General features: G+C 59.3%; 1 protein-coding gene across 5 annotated transcripts in view; it reads right to left on the bottom strand.

The window, feature by feature from the left end:
• Positions 1 to 21,588, bottom strand: part of NECTIN1 (nectin cell adhesion molecule 1) — an 86,532-nt gene extending 64,944 nt beyond the window's left edge. For 2 of the 5 annotated variants that reach the window (XM_035346051.1, XM_035346052.1), the window contains exon 1: positions 21,264 to 21,588. In XM_035346051.1, coding sequence (XP_035201942.1) covers positions 21,264 to 21,345 — 82 coding nt within the window. In that variant the 5' untranslated portion in view covers positions 21,346 to 21,588. The remainder of the gene's footprint in view (positions 1 to 21,263) is intronic. The other 3 variants (XM_035346055.1, XM_035346056.1, XM_035346053.1) reach the window with 2 other exon arrangements.
• Positions 21,589 to 22,065: the final 477 nt, after the last annotated feature.

Here is a 22,065-nt window from a genome sequence, read left to right as displayed (position 1 = left end):
AAAAGGCAGCCTCCTTCTTTGCAGCATTAGCAAACATGCCAATTTTCCCCACTTGGAATATTTCGTACACAGGCCCTTTTCTCCCACGCTCGCTCCCTCTCCACCCTCTCCATCCCGCACTGGGCTGTGGCTACCGCAGCAGCTTGGCAGGTGTGCGTTCGGGTGCTGGCTGCTCTCCCTGCTTCACCCCAACACATCTGAGCCAACCGGGATACCAGATGTGAAATCCAGGGTGGGACAGAGAGCCAGGAGCTGCAGGGGAAGGGGTGCCACCCAGGGACGAGGGGCACGGAGCAAGCCAGCGCGATGCACGGAGGACAGAAAATAGGAGGAAGGTACAGGTTGGTGCCTGACCACAGCGATGGGCTTCAGGAAGCGTGGCACTGCTGCAGGGAGAAAAGAAAGGGCTGGAAAACTGGGAAAGAAATCTGGTTACAGCCCTGCTGCCCTCCCTGCAGGCAGAGCAGGGTCTCTGTCTCCCTGCCACGGCTGATCCCGGCAGCCCCTGACCCTGGGAACGGCTAAGCTGATTGCAGCAGCAGCGAAGATCTGCATCAATCCTCTCCTCCCTCCCAGCGCGGAAGATCAGGCCGCCTGATTGTGTCATTTATTCCCCTGTAAACAAAGCAGCCAAAAGAGAAACCCAGCCCAGAAATGAGAAACCTTCCCGGAGATGCAGCTCGGCGGCGCGGGGCAGAGCGGGGCCGAGGCTTCACGGTGCGAGCTCCTTTGTGCGACAGCTGCTTTGGGCTGGAGCCCAGCACCTTCCTCTGCCTCCCTGCAAACCAAACGCTGCCCTCCCCATGCTCCCCGTCCGCCTCGGCTCCTGCTCTGCCCTCCTGCTTCCCCAGCAAGAGGGGAGGTGAGGCTGGAAGAGGGGTTCTGCAATGAAAGCTGCACCTCGACGCCTCCCAGGGTGTCCTCCCAGCGGTGCAGATGGTGGCCATCCTCCTGTCCCTCCCACACGGACTTCAGCCACTGCTCCGGAGGAGGAAAATGCACGTTCAGCTCACAGCCCTCGTGCTGCAGGGCAGGAGCTAGGTCCAAAGCCAGTACCCGCAGACCTCGGTCTCCAGTCCTACAGTCTGCTACCCACTGGCTTGTTTCACATCCCGTAAGGAGATGCTTTGCAAAGCCCACACACCCCGTCGGGATGCAGGATGCCGCGCGGGGTGACCCAGGGAGCGAGCCCCGCTGCCCACCGGTCGGTCACACACCAAGAAGAGGGGAAGCAGGGAGCTGAGGATGCTCGCTTGACCCCATCCCACCGCCGCAAGCCTTCCCTGCTGACAGTGCCTCGAAACGTCCGCACATCATAAACACAAAGGCAAAGATGTCCAGCAACAAAAAGCACCACGAGAGCCTTTTCTAGCCGCGGCTCTTCAAAGAGCCCGGCTGCCTTTGTTTGCTGCTGCCTGCTGAGGAAGGATCAGGCCCAAGGACCCTTGCAGTACACGGCGAGCTTGTTTGAAAACAGATCTCAGCCCATTGCCTTCGCTTTTTTATACAGTGGAAACGGAGCAAAAGGTCTTGAGGGATGCAGAAAAGTCACCGACTAGATACACAGCCTGCAGAACCTGGCCAAGACGCCGTGGAGCCTTTGAACCACTGTTCAAATAGGTTTTAAATGGAGTCCCAGGCCTCGATGTGCTGAAGGTGATGGAGAAGAAAATGAACCGAGCGTATTTGAAGGGACTGTGCACTGAGGACAAATGGCTTTTTCATTGATAACGCCAGGGGCTGAAGCCAAGGGATTCATCAGCATGTTTTGGCATCCCGAGGGACGGCAGGACTCTGCCCATCCTCACATTAAATCACACATTAACAGGAGCAGAAGCGAAAGGAGTGCGAGGCCTTCCAGCAGCTAGAAAATCCACGTAAGCTGCTGCCAGAAGCACCCGGGGACTTCAGCTTTTGGACCAACACCTCCTTTAGATGAACGGAGAGCCATCCTCCTGGGGTGCAGCCACCAGCCTGCAGCCACACCACTGGGTTTGGGTTCTCCCCTGCCCCACCACATCACCCCCAGTGGGCACAAGAAGCCAGAAGGGAGGCGATGGCTCAGCTCCTGCCCGGTTGCTCCTGCTCTAACTTATCCACAGCTTTCCCTGCCATCGTGCCCGGCCTGCCCAGGCTGCGTGCTTTGCTCTTCATTCCCCTCATGAAGCTCCTCTCAGCCTCTCCATCACTTTAATGTGGCTCCTGGGACTGAGTCACTGGCATGCGGGAACCCAGGCAAGGAGATGAATCTTGGAGAGACATTAATTAGTTCTGCCATATTCATAAATTAATAAATCTCTCATCTATTCTCCAGATTTAATTTCCCATCCCTGTGTTTTCCCTTCCTGTCACACAAACACTACTAAGAAATGGTGGAAGGCACAAGGGGCGATCGAGGAGGCTTCACCAAAGGGCCCGTCTTGTACCCTGCAGAGCTCCTGAGCATCTCCAGAAAATGACACCAGCCCAGGGAAATGCTCCTAGGGTTTGCAGGGGCAGAAAGGCGAGAGGTGAAGAAACCCTGCCCTCCCTGTAGAAAACTCTGTGTTTTTTCCGGGGGCTGCCTCGCTGGAGAGCCCATGGCACGAGAGCCTGGTCTTCCCAGAAGTGACACACAAAGTGCTGGCCTCCTGAAAATGTGTTAACCCGGACACCCCAAATCCCAAGTCACAAAGAGGAACATCAGCTGAACTGACCTCTTCCTCCCCCAGAGCCCCCTTGGCAGGGTGCCTTCCTACCCCACTTTCTAAGCGAAGCTCTGGGCTTTTTCCTTCTCCCTTTGCGAGCTGCCCCTCTGAAAACCGACCCTGCGTGTGGATCCCGTTTCTGACTCATCACTTAAAGATGAAGATCGGGCCCTGTGCTCTGGTCTAGCCTTTGTAAAACGACCCTCGGCCTCTTCTGCCTCCCACCCCCAGCTGCCCAGCCGGAGGCAGCAGCGCTAAGCCAGCTGTGTTTGCTTTAGGGGAGGCATTCGCGACCCCCAGCCTGATGCTGTAAGGCCTGACGCTGCTCCCCACCTCAGCAAAGACAGGGGGGCTCAGGAGGAGCGTCCCCGAGCAGCAGCAGGAAGGGGAGGATCCCTAACATCCCACTGTGGTCCACCAGCTCCTTTCCTTCCCGGAGGCACACACCCTGCCTCGCAGCCCCTGTACTTCCCAGCCTCGCTCGCTGTTTCTTGCTGGCAAAAAGAGGCAGACAAAGTGAGGATTCTTGCCCCCAAAATACTCGCTCAGACCAGGAATAAGAGCAGGGGCACATCCTGTGCACCAGGGCGTTCACCTGACGCGGACCCAGGGCAAAGCCAACGTTTTCCTCCCTCGTTGCTTCGGGAAAGCAGAGGCAACCCCCCCAAAGACAGCGCGAACCCATTGTGCAGGCGGCGACCTATATTCTGGCCGCATACAGCGGAAAAGCAACAACAAAAGGCAGCAGCCCTGCCCCCTGCCCCACTCCCTGCAGATGTCTGCTGTCTGCTGGCTAATCCGCCAGGGTAGCCAGGCACCGAGCTCCCTCCCGCCTCGGTCAGCGGTGTCACGCTGCAGGAGGTCATGGCGGTTGGCCCCAATCCCTGTTCCCACCCCCATTCCCATCCATAACCCCATCCCAATCCTCTTTCCTCATCCTATCCCCATCCCTCTTCCTTATCCCCATCCCCATCTGCACCCCTATCCCCATCCACACCCCCATTTCCCATCGCCATCCTCGTCCACACCCCCGTTTCCTATCCCTGTTCCCACCCCTATCCCCATCCTCTTCCTCATCCCCATCCACACCCCCATTCCCATCCCGTCCCCATTCCCCTCTCGCCCCATCCCCATCCCGCTGCCGGATCCGGCCCCTTTCCCCACCAGGAGCATCCCTGAGCACGGGGAGGGGGCTCAGCAGAGCCGGGGGAAAGGGGGGGCCGGGCGGGGGGTTGGTTTTATCATCTCGGCTCCTGCCATGAGCAGGAACAAAGCGATGGGGCCAGGAATGCAGAGCAACCAACAGCATTTCTATGCTAATGAGCGCTCCCAGTCAGATCCCGCCGCCTGTGGCAAATTGAAGTGAAAATCCAGGCTCGAAAGGCCGCGACTTTAATGTCCGAGGAGCGTCGCTGGGCTCCAGCACCGATCCTGCTCCCTCGCTTTTATTCTTAATTGACTCCTACAAAGCCGGAGTGCGCGTTCACCGTTCCGAACGGAGCAGCTGCTGCAACCGAAAATCGGCACCGTAAAGGGCTAACAGATTTTGTGCTGCTCGCTCCCTGAACTCCATCCCCAAACCTCAGCGGCCTGCCCAGAACAAAGGATGCTCCGGCAGAGCCGAACCCTCGCCTCCCCTCGCGCCTGTGCAGAGGATGGGGCTGGATCCTGCACTTTGTGTCCCCTGCACGCCGATGGACGGGGCCATGCGAGGTGGCGGACGGGAGCAGACCTGTCCCGCATGGCCTTCAGAACCTGCACAGGTTCTCACCCGCTCCTCCTCTGACATCTCTACAGGACCCGGCACCCAGGACACCAGCAATATTTAGGGAAAAATGTAAAATCTGCCTTGAACCGCAGAATTCCCATGCTTTGTCCGGTTAAGGGGACAAGACACCGCCTTGGTGGGGGCTGTAAAGGGTGCGAGTCTTCTCTTGGCTTCAGAAAATGCACTCTGAAAATGCACTTTTCAGATGCATTCACTGCATCTTTTACAGCCTGAACAGCAGCTCAAAGAGACCGTGGGTGACAGATGCCAGAGCGTGGCACGGTCAGCTTGTCCCAGCCTTTCTAACGACGGTAGGAAGCAGGCACTCGGTGGTGAAAAAAAACAACCCCAGCATTGCATTCCCATTCCCTGCTCCCCGTCCTTCCAGCAGCCCCAGCTCCACCTCTGCGCCCACCGGCCCGGCCGGCACCCAGCGCCCTGCTCCTGCAGAAACAGGACCTGACACGGCGCTGGTCCCCGGGGGCGGGCTGCTGGCCTCCCTGACCTAATCCAGTCGCTGTTTTTTAGCAGGCACGGTGTTCCCATCTGCAGGAAGCAGAGCTGACGTGCCGGTGCTCGGTCCCTCTCGCAAACAAACCGTGCCCTCCTACACAAGGCAAACACCAGCTGGCTAAGCCTCGGCTGTCCCGCTGCTTCTTCCCGGGGGACGGTAATCCAGAGGCCTCGCGTTGCAAAACGTCCTGGAGATCTCCACAGATTGCCAAATTCCTAAAGCGAGCCCAAGTCAGGGTGGAAATGTTGCAAACGGGAGCAAGCGGGATCCTGCGTGGGTGCTGCGCAGGGGTGCAGGAGCCAGCAGCTGGGCGCCCGCTCTGCCAGCGCGGCGCTGTGGGGTCTGGCGGCTCCCAGCACGGGCAGGGTTCGCCCCCGTCTCCCTGGAAAGAGGCTGTAGCTGGAGGTGAGCAGCAAGTTTTGAAGGTTAGTGTGCCAGCGTCTCTCCAAAAGAAGGGAGAAGAGGAGAAGAGAAGCTCCCCGGGGCCCGGGAGGGGCAGGATGCTGCAGCCAGGTCGCTGGGTGGTATCCTGCCTGCGGCACTGCCTCAGGCTCAGGGCTGGGGACAAGGAGAGCTGCTGGATGCTCCGCTCTGCATGCTACAGCTGCCACCTCCCAGGTTGGCAACGGGCCCCCAAAAAACCCGCGTGCCTCTTCTGTGGGCTGACCTTGGCCCGAAGGTGGCTTTTTGTGGGGAACGGTAAAGGAACGACCCAGATGGTCTGGCTGCGGAGTCCGGGATGCTTCCAGCCATAGGTGCCCGCTGCAAACGGTTCTGTCGGTGGCCAGAATTGCTAATGGGGGAATCAAAGCTCAGCTTTTCTCCCCCAGGAGCCTGCGGCAGGGTTTCTGCACTAATGGCTGTGAAGGGCCCGGTTCCCTATGCCACCAGAGCCAGAGGGAAGGCTCGCTGGGTCCTATCCCTCCCACCTGCATCCAACCATGTGAGCAGACCTGCAGTAAAACCCTGAGAAGGAGCAGGAGAAGGGACACAGCACTTCTTTTATAAATACTGCTTCTCACTGGGTGCCAGTCACTTCAGCTGCTCTGGCATTTGGTAAGGTGGTTCGCTGGGAACCGAGGTGTTTGGGAAACCTGTCACTGAGCAGCTTGCTGCAATCTGAGAATAACTGATCAATTAAAAGCTGACCCTGAGCTCTTTGGAACGGCTGGCCCTATCTGCCCAGCTCTAAAACCAGAAAAAGTGATTTTCGTGTGTCGCCGACCAACCGAATCCAGCTCCAGCCCTCTGATTAAATATTAACCGCTTCGCGCAGACCACAAGCAGGATCCACAGCTATTTATTGCTCCGAAGGCAGCTGCAGCAAGAAGCAAACCAAACAGAGCCAGCCGGGAACGAATGGTGTCGTCCCCACCGAGCCTCCCATGCGTGCCTGAGTCAGCGTGCAGCCAGGAGGCATTTCAGAGCACGTGTCACTGGGCGCAGCGCTGCTGCTGGGGGGGATCTCTGCTGGGAACGCGGGGCCGAGCCACCGACAGCCCCATCCAGGGCTGCTCACGTCAATGCTCTCCCCTCCGGACCCCGCTGCAGAGCTCTGCAGAGCCCGGAGAGCTAGCACGGCTTCGGGAGGGTGAGGTGCTGCCGCTTGGTTCAGCCCTTTTGTTCCCTCTGCGAAGGAGAGCGGTGGCCGTGGCTTGACAGTGACGTTTAGGGATGTAAAAAGAGGTGAGCGTGGGGTGGTGGGAGCAGGCTGAGCGGTGCTCAGCCAACAACCAGAGCGTGCAGCCGCAGGAATCCGTGCAGATGCCTTCCCGCAACGCTCAGCTTTGAGCAGGGACAGCAGGGACAGCAGGGACACAAGTGTGGGACGTGGGCGGGAGCCAAAGGCAAAGCCCCCCAGGCCAGCACTGCCCATTTCGTGCACCCCCCTGCTCCAAGCCAGGCTGTGCCTGCAGCCCCGGCTCGCCCCGTGCCATCCGTGGCTAGGTGATGCTAACGCCACCTGCACGCTCCGTGCCGTGCTTTGAAGGCTTCTCCCCGGGCTTCCTAGTGTCACCCGATGCCCGGGAGCAGCAGGACAGAAAGTGACTGTTCCCTGTTTCATTTCTAATTATGATCGGAAATCAAAAAGCAGCTGTGCTCCTGCTTGGGCCCCGAGCCAGCCCCGGGGCCCTCCCCCGGGTTTCACAGCCGTACGCTCGGGTTTCTGATGCCCAGAGATCAAATAACCCATCACCCAGGGTAAGATATTATCCCCTATTACCAATTCAATGCAAATGGCTCTCCTCTTCCCCAGATTAAAAGCCAATTCAAGAACGCTGCTTTTCAAGGGGACAGGGAGCCGGGAGGAGTTTTTTTTGTGTGTGTTTTCTTTTCCTTTTGGTCTCTGGCAAGGAGGCGATGTCCCGCCTAAGTGTTCTCTTCAAATCGTATTGATTTTGCTCAGAATATTTTGGGACTCCTGTCAGCAGAGGAAAAGAGAAACCCGGAAAGGCCAACGACAGAATCTCAACAACTCGTGTCCTAAAATAGACAAAAAGGAAGAAATTTTACTTGCTGGAGGATCAATGGTGTTTGCTTAAGTCAGCAAGTGGTGTTTTGGGTTTCAGACCTGTCTCGGGGCAAGGAAGCCGTACTCTCAAGGTGAAGAGCAAGCTCATAAATCTGGGAGAAGCTTCCAGCCCAGAACATGCTGATTCCCCGCTGCAGGGAGGGCAGAGCCAGCAGGAAAAGGGCATTTGCTCTGCAAACAAGGAGCAGGATGAGCGCTTGTAAATCGCGGGTCCCAGGGGAGCAGGTGACATTCAGCCCTGCTGCACGCGGATCTGGGACACGAGAGGAGGGAGGAAGGTGACTTTATGCCAGCTCTACAGTGGGCTGGTTCTCTGCTTCCCACAGCAATCGCTGGGCCACCGAGGCTGTTTTCAGGGCCACAAGCTCGGCTCTGGCCCCAAGTGCCCCCTCCTGCCCCGGGAGCAGACAGGTCCAGGGACACGTCCAGAGGAAACCTTAAAGCCAGAGAAAATCCTCCGGCAGGGACCGCAGCCAGCACGGCAGGCCTCCAGCGCAAGGTACACAGCGGTAACTCACTTAATCGATCCCGTTTCCCTAGATTTAGTAAAAACAAACAAAAAGCCTCATCATCGAGAAGCCCCGGCCGCCTTTCCTGCCAGCATCGCACCCAGGTGGGGAGAGCTTCCCCGATGCCTGCTGCCCCCCGCCTGGCTCATGGGCACAAAACACCGGTCTCCTGGCCGCTGATCCCATTTACAGCCCTGCACTGGTCTCTTCCACAGGAATTTGGTTCAAAAAAAAAAAAAGGGAATTTAGCACAGCCGTCTGCTTCGGCAGGTAGGTAGGCGACCTGACGAGGTCCTCTGCAACCCGAATTACCTCCTGTTTCCATAAGGATGCGAAAGCGGCGCACAAACATGTCTGTCTATCTGTCAATCTGTCACGTTGCGTTCGCTTCGTTTTCGTCTGTCACACATTAGCCCGGATCTCACTGTCTTGTAAGCAGATAGTTATTTGTTGCTTCCTCTTTTGTTTGCTTTTTAAAGCCATTTCCACTCGAATTATACACAGCCACGCGCGGATACACGCAGCCATCTACAGACAGGGGCAGACCAGACCTCACTCTCTGCTCTGGGCTTATTTAATGCAAAAAAAACAGGGGCAGCTCTGAGCAGGGTCCCTGTGTGTAAAACCCCACGGCCAAACTCTCCCCAGCCTCCTCCAGCTCGCTTTCGCCTCCGGTGCTGGGGCAGAGCAGGCGGCCAGGCGGGGTGCAGCTCGCAGCCCGCTTGCCAGCACTTGCCCACCTGCAGACGTGTTCCCCTGCGACCGCAGGCTTTGCATGGCGAGAGGAGGGGCCCCAACGCAGCCCGGCACGCAGGAACCCCAAATCTTGCTCCCATCACCGGGGCTGAGCATGAGCACAGACACTGGAGATGTCCCCTGGCTCAGCACCGCACCGGTGGCTTCAGCCTGGGGAGCCAGCGTGGATAGAAAGTGGTGGGACAGGGACATTGCCATGGCTTGTAGGGCACAACGGGGCCAAAACGGCTGTTCCCTGGCTGGGTGCATGCTGATAGCGTGCGTGTCGGGGAAGGGAGCAGGATGGGAGCAGTGGGGGGAGGCAGGGGCCGGGACGCAGGCTCTGTGGCTGGATCCCTCCCTCTCCCCTCTGTTTCCGCCCAGGAAAAGGAAGACTTCTCCCCGCCTGTGTTATTTTCCCGGCGTTCCCCCAACCACTGCTGCTGGTGAAACCCCATCTCAAAGCCTCCCCGTCACCACGGCAACGAGCCGAAAATGAACAGATGGTCCTGGGCAGCCGGAGCCCACCCCAGGGGGAGCGATGCGGGGCCGCGGCCGCACGCCTCGGGGACAGGGATGTGCCCACGGGGGGACTCGTGTGCTCCCCTCCCGAGGGGCAGGAACCCTCTGGGACCCACCACCCATGGATTCCCCATCCTATGGGGTGAGCTGGGTGCTGTCAGGCACGTGGAGCATCCCCTGCCCTCCCCAGACCTCGGTTGGGGGGATCACAGAGCGGGCAGGCGCAGGGCTCAGCTCCACTGGGTCTCCCTGATGGGTTCAGACTGGGATGGGTGACAACAAAACCGGGCTGCTAATCCCCCTGTGGATTACACGGGGCCATAGCATGGGGCTTCGGAGCCACCAAACACCCAGACACTCTTGGAGATACCCAAAAATCCCGGACTGTGTGCAGGAAGGTGCACGGCACGTCCCCCCAGCAGGCAGGGAGGATGCACGGGGCCCAACGCTCCTCCCTGCACCACGCTGCTGCCTTTCCCGCGGCCCTGGCACGGGAACGGGGCTCCTGGCCTCGGGGGGGGGGCCCGTCCCGGCCCAACCGGCTCCCAGCCCACACCCGTGAGAAGAGCCGGAGCCCGTCCTGCCTCTCAGGTGTGGCCCTTCGCCTCCGGGCTCCCGCTGCTGCCAGCCTGGATGCGGCCGGGAGGAGGGAGCGGGAGGCGCTTGGCAGCCTCCAGGCTCGGATGGGGGCGTCTGCAGCTCCTTCCCCCAGCTCCTTCCCAAGGGGTCCCCTGGGATTTTGGGTTTCTGCTCGGGGTCAGACCCCTTGGGATGCTGTGGTTGGTGGCACTCCGAATGTGCTCGGTGATGAGAGCAGGTCCCCCCACAGGCAGGTGCAGCGCTTCGCCCCAGCCAGCTTGGGAGGCCGGCGACAGAAATGGGTACAAACCCCAGGTGTTTGGGTTCCTCCGCCACCAGAACCCACGCCCTTCCCGAAAAACAGCCAAACCCTGCCTCCCACGGCCAGCGGGCTCCCGGCCCTCTCACCGGGCTTGGCTGCAAGAGGGAAATGCGCAGCCACAGCCCCCAGCGGAGCGCAGCGCAGGGCTGGTGTGCCGGCCCTGGAGCTGCTCCAGCCCTTTCTTCCCCAGCCCGGCAAGCCCTAAAACCCACAGCTCGTCTCTGCAGAACAGGTTCGGCACAGCAGCAGCCGTGCCAGCTTCCCACGCAGCAGCGCAGCCCAGCCTGCCCCGCACCCCCTGCCCCAATAGCCCTTCTCTCTCTTTTTTTTCCCTCCCTGCTCTCTTCCTGGATCAAAGCTGCCTCCCCTCCCCGCATTACAAACATTATTCGGCTCGGAGATAAGAAGCTCTCCAGCAGCTCTTTATTAATCCCATGAGGAAGGACTCGGCGTGGCCAGGACAGAGACAAATGGCCCACAAAACACCTTTGCAGCAGAGAGGCATGTGCGGGTTTGCTTCTTTTTTTTTTATTTTATTTTTTTTCCAACAGGTCTCATGGGAAGCACGGGTAATAATTAACAATTATCGAACTTTAAACTTTCCATTCCTCTCTCTGTCCCGACCAGGCTTTTGTAATAACTCACCAGCGCGGAGCTCTGCCAGCCCGGTGTGCGGGGGCAGCAGGGGCAGGGAGGGGGCTGCAGCAGGATGCTGCTCCCTTGCTTTTGCTCCGAGCATCTTTGCACCCCTCGCCTACCATCAAACAGCCCCCCAGGTAACGACTGCAAACCAGAAGCGACCCAAATGCAATGCTGGCGGGGTGGAAATCAGAAGGCCTTTGAATGAAAGCAGGCAGGGAAGCCAATGGACCACGTCCACCCACCTCCACAGCCCCAACCCACGCACCACCCACTCAGAAACTGGGCCCGGCCTTTGCCCCGGCAGAGTATTTGTACGCCTATTGTGCAAAACAGTTCTAAAATCTGAATGTCTTCTAAAATCCCTGGGCAAGGAGCTGTGTGATCTCTTGCTGCTGGGGAAAATGGCAGAATAAAGGGGAGTCGCCTTCCCCCGTGCTTTTTAGATGATCTCCTGCTCGAAGGGAGGCACGTGGGCACGGCGAGGCGCCCTGCAGATGCGGTGCAGGAGACGAGGACAGCCAGCAGCAGCTTCGGACAAGGCAAGGCGCACGGAGGAGAACGGAGCTAGCCAAGGATATTCCAGGGAGCTTGTGGCAAAGCCAAGAAACGCTGCCAGCCCTTCTGAGCTCAGCCTGCCTTTGCCATCACCTCCAGGCCAAGCTTTCCCTTGAAGTAAAAGCTGATTCACGCCCGGTGGAAGTCGGCGTGAGGCAGCAGGTCCGCCTGCTGCCAGTGAGCACCACGGGCCCGCAAGGATGCAAAATATACATATATCTAAAAAGAATGACTTTAGCCTCGTATTTCTGAGGTGAATTTAGAGCCTGTGAAAGGTCTCGGATCAATAGCAGAGCTGTGAGCTGGAGTCCTCCCCTTAGCCACAGACAGGGCACAGCTGAGGCAGCATCTGCACAGGCCTCCGCCAGGCCTCGCTCCGACCTTGCCGGGTCGCCTTGAAGAGCAAGAGGGAGACTCCCCCTCCTTCCTTCCTCCCCCTCGCGAGCAGCTTTTGTTCCCCAGCAGCACGAGGAGATCGCTGCCGGGTGACTTCACCCGGGTGTGCTCTGTCTGGAGGAGCGGCTGTGTGCGGACAAACCCCGCGCCCGCCCAGATGCCATCCTGCAAGTCCCACGGGGCTCAAGGCCATTTTGTAGCAGACTTTGAGGCAAAAGAAGCCCTAGAAAGAGTTTATCTACTGGGCTGGCTCTGGCACGATGGTCTAATACAGACATACCCAACTTCTGTCCTGACTTGGTGGCACATGTGCGCAGCCCCCTGCACAGGGACCTTTGCAAAACGTGTTGGTTCTCCCTGTACAAAGTCGGGATCAATACAGCTGCCAGGCTTTTTCCACGTTACCCCTGCTAATTGGAATTAGAGCAGGTGGACAGACCACAGCTTTCACTCTGTCTCCCCATCACTTGTCATAATGCAACCAAAATCCCGCTCGCTCGCTCCTCAGGGCGCTCCTCGCTGCCCTGCACGAGGCACCCAAGGGCTGCAGCCAGGTCGGGGAGCACCCAAGGGGGCCGTGCCAAGCACTGGGCTGAGCCCCCAGCCCCACAACTCCCCCCCTGCCTGCAGAGCCTGCCCAGCGAGTGGCCACACGCATCCCACACCAAAATCTTGGCCGGTTTACGGAGCCAGGGTGATGCACAGCGGGCGATAGGCACAGCACCCATGATTTGTTGGTCATTATCAAATGGCAGAACACAGGGCTGAGTTACCCACACGAGGCAGGGATCGGCAGCCTGGACCTACTCGCCTCCCCAGAGCCTGGCCATAAACAAAACTTAAACAATTAAGAGTGCTTGGGCGGAGATGCAGCCTCTAAGTATTCCTAGGCTCACGCAAATAAAGGAAATAAATTCTTGGAAGGTGCCAGGCTGGATGGGGCAGAGGGAGGCTCATTTTCCACATCACTTGAGAGCGGCCGTTATAAATCTCGCTGAAAGATGCACCTCCCCAGGCTAGCGATATTTTTAAACTCCGGGAGAGAGGGGAGAGAAAAAAAAAACAAAACACATTTTAGTATTTACACCACAGGCAAAAAGAGTATTTAAAAATCAGGATACATTTTTGAAAGTCTGTTCCTGCCATGCCAAGGAAGAAAGAAGGAATATTCTTTCTAGAGCGCGGTAACTGGAAAAATCAGCCCCTGAGAATTCGTTCCCATCCATATCCTGCTCCTGTAGGCTGCGAAGTCGAATTCCCAGCAGGACCGGGGGGCTGGGGGACTCTTCCCCAGCGCAGGGACCTTCTGCTGGATGTCGAGTGAAGGACGTGGCCCTGGAGCCGGCGCAGCCCTATGTCGTCTCCCCCCCCACCCCTCCCCGAGCAGCACGTCCCAGCCCTGCTGCGTGGCAAGGCCACCTGGGCTCTGGGGCAGGGGAATGCAGGTGGCACCCTGCGCTGAATCACCACGCCGGTTTTAATTTCTGATGCTTTAATGTCCCTGCCGGACAGTGTTTCCATCCCTGCACAGAGCGGGGAGAGGGGCCAGCTCCCTTTTGGGCAGCCGTCTAGGAAATCCCCTTGGTGGCCGGCTGAGCGCAGGTGGAGCAGCCCTGCATGGCCACAATGAGACACGGAAAGTCCTCAGCCTTGCTCTCTGGGTTCCTGAGGATAAACCAAACCTTGCTGGAGCATCCCCATCCTCTGCAACCGCTGCAGTGCTCCTCCTGCGTCACTCAGCCCCTGATTGCCCCCTGGGTCCTGGGGCTCTGACAGCATTCTCCTTTTTACGAGCTGTGCTCTGTGCAAGCCTCTCTCCTTCCCATCCCTCCCACCTCCTTCCAGGACTGCTGCCATCCTCCCATTCCGCCTGTATCAAAGGGATACACGAACACACCCATTAGACATCAGAGCACCAAGCAAATCCCCAAACAAGCCGCCTCTCGAGATCAGAGCGCGCTGCAATCATCCCTCTGCAAGGAGATCCCACTAAGCCTTGCCCCGTCCCTGGGTTCCCGCTGAGGTAGGTTTGGCAAGCTCAGACCCATCACCAGTAAAAGTCTGCACCAAACTTGCACCAGAGAGCTTCAGGCCTCGTGCAGGTCCCCTTTCAGCACGCAGCGGATGTCCAGAGGCTGCCCTGCATGGGGTGCCCTGCTGCAGGAGGGTGACGCTGCTGCCTGGGTTTCACATCCCCATGCAGCAGGAGCTGAGCTGGGCAGTGCTGCAGGTGTCCCGAGCCATGGCAGCAAGTCCCCTCCTCTGAATACCCCCGGGACCCAGGGGAAAAGCAGCACGGGGAGCCGGGAGCGATGCCCGCGGGCTGGACGTGCCCGCGCTGGGGCAAGCAGCGGGGCAGAAGTGGCGCTTGCGTGTCGGTTCACGTGTTGGTGCACGAGTGCCTTTCATAACCGTGGCCTCAAAGGGAAAAGCCAGGAGTTTTTTCTAAAGGCTTTCGTAAGAAACCATGTGCACTCTGACACAAGGAGCGGAGCACTTGGCTTTGAAGCCGTGACGACCGGTGTCCTGCAGGTTTCCATGCGGGGCTCGCTGTGGGACCACCCCGTTCAGCCCCTAACCCCCAGGTCTCAGCCCCGAGATCCAAGAACATGAGCTCAACCCTCCCGAGTGAGATCCTGAGCGTGTCCAGCGGGGGGGACACCACAGGCTACAGCACCCAGCAGCACTGCCAGCAGAGCCCAGAGGGGTCCCGTATCCCATGGAAACTGCGGCAGCTGATCCGAATTAGGAGATGGCAGGGATGCTGCTGTGCGACACGGCCCTGTCCCAGATGCCTATAAATGGGCACAGCCTCGCTTCCCCCCCGTGTCCCCGTGAAGCCGGTGCCGCTGATGATGGGAAGAGCACGAGCAGCCCCAGCACCCACCGGCTTGTGCTGCTGTCTCTGCTGTGCTCTGCCAAACCACGACAGCCCCAAGTGACGCAGACCTTGGGTAGGGCGACACAGGCAGGAGCAATGCAAGGGCAGCCTGGGTGCTTTGAGCTCCTTGGAGCAGGGGAGATCTTTTTCCCGTGTGCACTTCCAGCCCCTGAACAGACTTTGATTATCCATCCTTAGCATTTCCTCCAGACTTAGCTCCCCCAGGCTATGCAGAGCATCAGCACAAGGGCTCTGGGGGGGATGCGACTCGGGGCTGGCCTACAAGGGGTCTCAGTGCTTATTGCCTAACCCAGAAAAGTAAATAAAAAAACATTATACACATCTCACCCTGAAAGAAGTAGCCATAAATTGAAGTAACTTAATTCCCAAGTGCAATTGGTGCGTTCCTGACTGCAGGCTTTGCACGGACATTTAAGATGGAGGCACCAAGGCGTCCCCCTGCCTGCCCTGGCATTTACTCTGTGGGCATGCAGCACTCATCAGCCTGCAAAACAGCAGCTCTGGAGCTGGGAGGGCTGGGGCTGATGCACACCAGCACGCCAGGACCATCTCTCTGCTCCTTGCCCCTGCCTAGGGGAGCACGAGGAGAGGTCTCAAGGCAGGGGAACCTCCGGCAGCGCCGTGGGTTTGGGCTAGGGGGAAGCTGTGACGCCGCAGGGCGCTGATAGCTCACCCAGCCCCGGACTCTGAGCTCGGGCAGTTTGTTTGGGCTGGTCAAGGACGGGCAGGGTTCATTCCGCCCTCGCTGCTCGCCCCTGCCCCGAGTGCCGCCGTGTCTCACACAGGCAGCACTGCGGCGAAATATTGAGCTGCTTGGCACAGAAACCGTGAGAAGACGGTGACGGAGATGCTGACCTTTCTCCTCACCTAGCCAGCTCTCTGTGTTTGCCTCCAGTAATCCCCGCTCATCGTATTAAACTCTCCCCTGGTCTATGACTTCTGCCCATCATGGACAGTTTGTAACCCCGGCTTTGCTAGGACACTCGGCACAATATCCTCTAATCAAAGGGCTCTCGAGCCCTGTCAGCCTCTTCTACATGTTAGCATCAAGTCCTCAGCCAGAGCTCTGCCCCCCAGGCCTCCCCCTCGGGCTGTCCCTCAGTGAAAATGAGCCGTGAAACCCTTCCCATCTCACACACCCCTCGGTCCAGGGGTATCCTGCTGGCAGATAAGAACTGAAAGCCGTGTCTGCGTGGTGTGGCCACAGACCCTCCACCACAGCAGCCCGTGATGCCCCCGACAAGGCTGGCTTTGCTCTCAGGTGGCCGCGGGGTGCTCGGTGCCAGCCCCGTGCCTCGCACACAGCTGCGCCTTTGTGCCCGGGGCCGCTCTCGCCTGTCCCCAGCGCCGCAGGGCTGGATGCTGGCCACCAGCTGCGGGCTGCGCGGCCCCTCTGTCCTGCTCCTGCCTCCAGATGCCTCCCTCCAGCACAGGGGGAGGAAGGGATCTTCCAAGGGAAAGGAAAAACAGGCCCGAGCTCGGTCCGATTACGGGGTTCTCCCAGGTAGGGAGAGAAGCTCTGAGAAGAGAGATGGAAGCAGAGTCCTCGTGGCTAACCAGGCTTGGGAGCACCTTCTGTCTCCCAGCCAGGTGGCCCATCTGGTACCTGCCGCTGCTGCGAGGCAGTGATGTGATTTGTGGGCCCATCCCTCACATTCCTGCACGGTCGGGAGCAGATGGAGCCACTTTGCCATCTCCCGCAGTCGGCAAGGCACACGGCCAGCCCTGTGCGGTGTCTTTCGGTCACCTCCTTCAGCACCTTCCCTTCCAGAGCAGGGGAATGGAGACGAGAAGGTTCAGCAGGTTGGGTCCAGCCCCAGCACGCCATGGATGAGCCAAAGGGACCGGAGACGCTGGCCAAGCTCCCCCCAAACCCGTGCCACATGGGGCACGAGCAGCCTGGGACGGGCACACAGCAGGGACTGCGGCTCGTGCTCCCCCTCTCACGCCAGCAGCTGCTGCTCGTCTGCCTCGGGACTGCTGCAGAGCCCAGAGCTGCTGCAGCTTTTACCACCCCAGCCTGTGCTTAAAGCTGCATCAGCCCCAGGGATGGGGAGAAACAGTGAATGGACAGCAGTGCCTTAAACTCCTCGGGTGCCCGGGGAGGCAGGGACAGGCAGAAATGGCAACAGAGGGCATTAACATGACTCGGTGCTGGGAACGACATGCAGCTTTCACTTCCCTCCTGTAAGTGCGTGACGGGGTGGGAAGGCAGGACTCGAAACCCGGCACAGGGGCATGGTGAAAGGCCAGAGCGGTGCCTGTCTGCCTGCCCGGGGGGTTAATTTGCAGATCAGGCAGAACTGTCCTTCCTCCCACAGTCAACACTTCTGAATTTGGGCAGCTCGGGCAGCAGTTCCTCCTCTGTCACGGATTCCCCATGGAACCAGGCTGGTTTGGATGCTCGGTGCGTCACCTTCACCCAGCCTGAACCTCCCCTGGGAGAAGCCGAGGAAACCGAAAGGCCGGGAGGGTGCCTGCAGCCCAACAGCAGCCAGGGGGGAAGCAGAGGAACGCTCAACGGGAGGCTTCGTGCTTTAGTTAAACAAACCTTCACCTGCAACAACGATCTGGGTTCGGGAGCCCTCGGCGCAGAGCTCTGAATTCTCAGTGCTGGGACGGCGGGGCTCTGGTAATTAACACCGGAGGTGTCTCACGTGCAAACCGGGTCCCAGCTCCAGCGGCTGGCGGCATCAGCTCACCCTGCATCAGCGCTGCCCTCATTTAATGACGTGGCTTTAAACGCAGCATCCCCAGGGGCTGTGCAGGTCGCAGTCCCTGCGTCCCTCTCTTGCTTTTCGCACTGCTGCGCCTTGCTGGCCTCTGAAAATGACAGCGAGAGCCACGGCAACCTTGAACAATGATGTTGCAAGATGCAAACCTCTTCTCAGAGGCCCCGAGCCCCGTGGCTGTCCATCCGAGGACCGAGCAGCTCCTCCCTGCAGCGCTCACTGCAGCCTTCTGCTCTTCCCAAAAGTCCTTCTCCCGGGTGCTGTCCCCATCTCCCCCGGGGGCTGGTGGTGCTGTGCAGCTCCCCGGGGTGCTGCCGGTGGGAAAGATCCTTCCCCCGGCTGGCGGCTGCTGTGCCCGCCTTGGCACGGGCTGTCCCCGCTGTCCCCAGCCTTAGTGGCCCGAGCAGAGGGCGCGGGGTGCCCAGGCCTGGGAAGCAGGTCACGCCAACCAGCTCTTCTGGTTCCCTCCGTGATTCAGCTGAGGCGTGCGCGGTGCCCAGAGGATCCTTCGGGTGCCTCCCTGCGAGCTCGGCGTGGCGGCCGGCCCGGCTGCAGCCCAGAGGAGGGGCGATGCGAGGAGGGATGCGCCCGGCATCGCCAGCACCGGCACCTCGTCGGCCACCCGCTGGCTGCAAGCACCTGCCTGGCGCTAGCCGCGACGTGGAGATGTCAATTCACCAATTCGCTCACCAATTCACGCCGGGTGAGGACTCGCCGGGTCGGTTCCACTGCTGCGAGCCGGGTTTAATGAGAAAACATCAGCAAAGGGCACTGCCTCGCTTCCTGACATAGCCTGGTGGTGTCGTTTCGGAGTTTCAGGAGGACAGAAACAAATAAAAACGAACAAAGCAAAGGCTGAACAAAACTTTGGTGACTTTTGGCCTTCTGGAAGCTGGTTTGGGACATTAAAGAGTATCGGATGGACCAGATCCTGCAGCTGCACGCTGTGACTGCTGCCAGCGCCCCGAGAGCTGTCCCATCTCCCCAGAGGAGCTCGCCCTGCAGCTGCAGCCCCGTCTGACCCGAGGCCTGGGTCAGCCAGTGCCACTTACGAGTGCCACGATGGAAAAACCCCACGCCACAGCTTCCAACACCTCCCCAGCTCTCCCCCGCTGGGGATCTCAAAGCACTTCGCAGAGAAAGGCTCGCAGGGCCCTGCCTGAGCCCGAGAGGTGGCTGGCGATGGCAGGCAGGAGCTTGTCCCCAGCCAGAGGGGACAAAACCAGGGCCTCTGCTCCTCGTGGCTGCACCCCGAGCTGCACGCGGGGATACACGGGCAGATTGTTACGGCTCACAGAGCATAAATCCAGCCACAAGTGTTTGCAGCCTCTGACAGTCAGCTGGCGGGGATCATCCCTCCCCAGCACCCTACGGCTTTACCACGGCCCCTGTTTGCTCTCACACCTTGCCACCCCGATCCCACAGCCATGGCTAGGGGGTCCCAAGCGGGCAGGGAGGTAGATGTGCATGGAAGGCTGCAGGAACCCCGCTCCGAACCCCTTCTGGATGATTGAGACGCCTGCATTGGGGACGATTTGTAAAGCAGATTTTTATAAGCGGCTCCTTACAGCTGCTACAGCGGCCAGCTCCTATTTCCTTGTCAGCAACATTGGCAGGGAGGGGAGGCGGTGTGCACGGACGGGGACAAAATCAAATGGCATTGATCAGACGGGCACAAAGGGTTTTCCAGAAAGCCCGTGGTGTCTCCTGCCTCCTTCCCATCCTCCCGGGGCTAGGTCCCAAACAGCATTTTCCAAAACAAGTCCACAGCCACCAATTCACTTCTAGCAGAGAATCCTAAGTTAACCTCTCCCCTTCTCGATGAGCAAGCCCGTCTGCGTTCGGAGCTCACATATGGCTTGTTATATATATCCCCCCAGCTTCCTCCGGCACAACATGCTGCCAAACCTGCCTCGGTGTGCCATTCAGCCCCGAACCTCAGCAAGGACCACCGGCACGGGGTGGCTTTGTGCAGCACCCAGCACCGTAACGTGCCGCTCCCTCCTTGCAGCTCCGGGACGCACAAGCCCCCGAGTGAGTGGGAGGGATGAATGAAGGAAGGCGTCACAGAGCTCCAGCCAGCCCGCAGACGGGCTGCAGCCACCACCAAACTGGTCCAGCCGAGAGCGGCGCCCACGCAGGCTGCAGGGCACCCCGTGGTCCCCACGGATGGGGTCGGGAGGGATTTTTCCTGCCCGTGCCCTTTGGTTTTCTGGGTGCAGCCAGAGCTCCGGCAGAGCTGTCGGCGGGACAGGGCAGGACAAACTGCTGGGCTACTGCGGAGCGGCAGGAGCTGAGATTGTCTGAGCGCTGGCAGCACAGCCTCAACGACAGCCAGAAATAGAAGAGGTGGGGAGAAGAAGTCTCCTGTGGCAGGGCAAGGTGAAATGCCAGCCTCGTCCCCGAGCGCTGCCGGCGTCTCTCCTTGGTGGAAGCAATTCCTACGGGGGTCTGGGGGAGGATAAACCCCTTCTGGCTAACCTGGCACAGTCACCGCAGCGTCACTGCAGCCCCAGCGCCTTTCCCAGGGCCGTGGGGAGGGTTTTGTGCGCGGGGCTGCCTGGTGGAGGGGCAGGAGGGAGGGAAGCCCCTGGGAGGAACTGCACGGAAAGTTCTGAGCCTCCTCCAGAGCTCAGCCAGGCACCTGCCTGGAGCACAGAGGAGGCAGGGAGCCCGAGGCTGTCCCTTCCATCACCCCTTTTTTGCAATTCACAGCAGATCCCTTTGTCCTGGCAGCACAGATGCATTACCCAGACCGGGTTTCTCTTCATTCACCTTTCCCCTCTCACCAATCTGCCTTGTTTCTTGCCCAGCCAGCCCCCATTTCACCTCTGCCTTCATCCATTTTTGCCGGACTCCCCCCCAGCACTGCGCTCTGCCCACCTCCCGTGCCCGGGGCGATGCCACCTCCAGCTCTGCCAGCACCCCGCAGCCCCCGGGCCCTGGCGTTTGCCCTGGTGGCCGGCACTTCGCCTCACACCCTGCTACCAGCTCACAGCCCAGCCAGCCCGGCCACTCCTCTAGCCCAAAGAGAGGAGGAACAGAGGCAATGCCCCCCTGTCCTCACCACAACTTCTGCAGACCCACGCTGTCCCTCGCCCCTGCCCGGGGGTGGCACACGCGCCCGCTGCCCTCGCTCCAGACCCAGCCACCTCCAGATTGCCTTGAAAATGCATACAAACGTCCTGTTCTCGCCTCCCAGCTCATTCACAAGCCCTGCAAACCCCGCTGCTGAGAGCTGGGCTGGAGCCCAGGGCAGCAGCGAGCCCTGGGTGGGGACACGACCCGAATCCTTGCCCACCTCCTCCTTTCCAACAACCCCAACCGGCACGCCAAGCACAAAGCAAGCAGGGGAAGGTCTGAGACCTGGCAGCAGCCCAGCCCCTCTGCAAAAGGGCCCGTGGGAAGCGTGTGTGCTGAGGGAGGGGGCACTTTGGGGACGGCTGAACCCTCGCTGCCGCCTCCCGAAACATCTGGGCTCAGCACCCAGCCTCGTGGCTCCCTTCCCCAGGGCTGCTGCGCCTCCTCGCCAGCCGTTTGCGCGATCCCAAAAGCAAACAAAACCGCCTCGGCTCGCAGGGCTGGGGAGCCCGCTGCCTGCAGCTGCTTCCCAGACAAACCATCGCCTTGTTCCTCCCCACACCAAAGGGGGGGGGGATCCGGCCCCGACCCCCTCCCACCCCCCGGGCAGATGCATCCACACCTGCTCCAGAGGCGCACCCCGAAAAGCCTCTCCCGTCCTTCCCAGCACCCTTAATCCCCCCCCCCAGACACCCCAAAAACCCCTCTGGGGGGGTTGCCCCCATCCCGCAGAGCCCCAACCCGGAGCTGGGGAGGGAGGGGGGGGTCCGGCCGGCAGCGGCTCACCTGGGGAGAGCGCGGCCGCCAGGATGCAAACTCCGATAGTCCACCAAGATGCAGGGCAACTTGTCCGCAGCTGTGAAGCCATGAGAGTTCCTTCCGAGAAATGGGCAAGGGGCGGTCTGGCAGCGTCGCTGGCCCCCCCCCCTCAGCCCTCCCAGCTGCTTTAAAAAAAAAAAAAAAAAAAAAAAAAAAGGGGGAAATGGAGGTGCGGGAGGGTAAAGAAGCGGTGAGGGCGGCAGGAGAGCAGGCAGGAGGCTGGGGGGACCGGGGGGAGCTTGGCACATCCGCGGGGTCCCCGGGGGCAGCGCGGTGCTTTCCTCCGGGGAGCGGGCACGTCCGAGGGGCTGGCCGGGAGGGGAGGGGAAATCCACCAAAAAAAAAAAACGGGGGGGGGGGGGGAGAAAAAAGGATGGAAAAAAAAAAAAGGAAAAGGTTAAAAGAGAAAAAAGGTAAAAAAAGGAAAAGGGGAAAAAAGGGGAAAACAGGGAAAAAAGGTTAAAGGAGAAAGGTTAAAAGAGAAAGGAAAGCTGAAAAAATGAAAAGGGTTAAAGGAAAAGGGTTAAAAAAGCAAAAGGGTTATAAAAGGTGAAAAGAAGCAAAAAGGGTTGAAAAGAGGGAAAAGGTTAGAAAAAAAAAAGAGAAAAAAGGGGGGAAAAGGGTTAAAAGAAGAGGGAAAGGTTTAAGGGAAGAGGGAAAAGGTTTAGAAAAAGAGCAAAAGGTTAAAAATAAGAGGGAAAAGGTTAAAGATAAGAGGGAAAAGGTAAAAAATAAAAGGGAAAAGGTTAAAAATAAGAGAAGAAAGATT

This window comes from Oxyura jamaicensis, chromosome 24 (genome assembly GCF_011077185.1).
Source record: "Oxyura jamaicensis isolate SHBP4307 breed ruddy duck chromosome 24, BPBGC_Ojam_1.0, whole genome shotgun sequence".
NCBI lineage: Eukaryota > Metazoa > Chordata > Aves > Anseriformes > Anatidae > Oxyura > Oxyura jamaicensis.
This window is presented reverse-complemented; position numbering and strand designations above follow the sequence as displayed.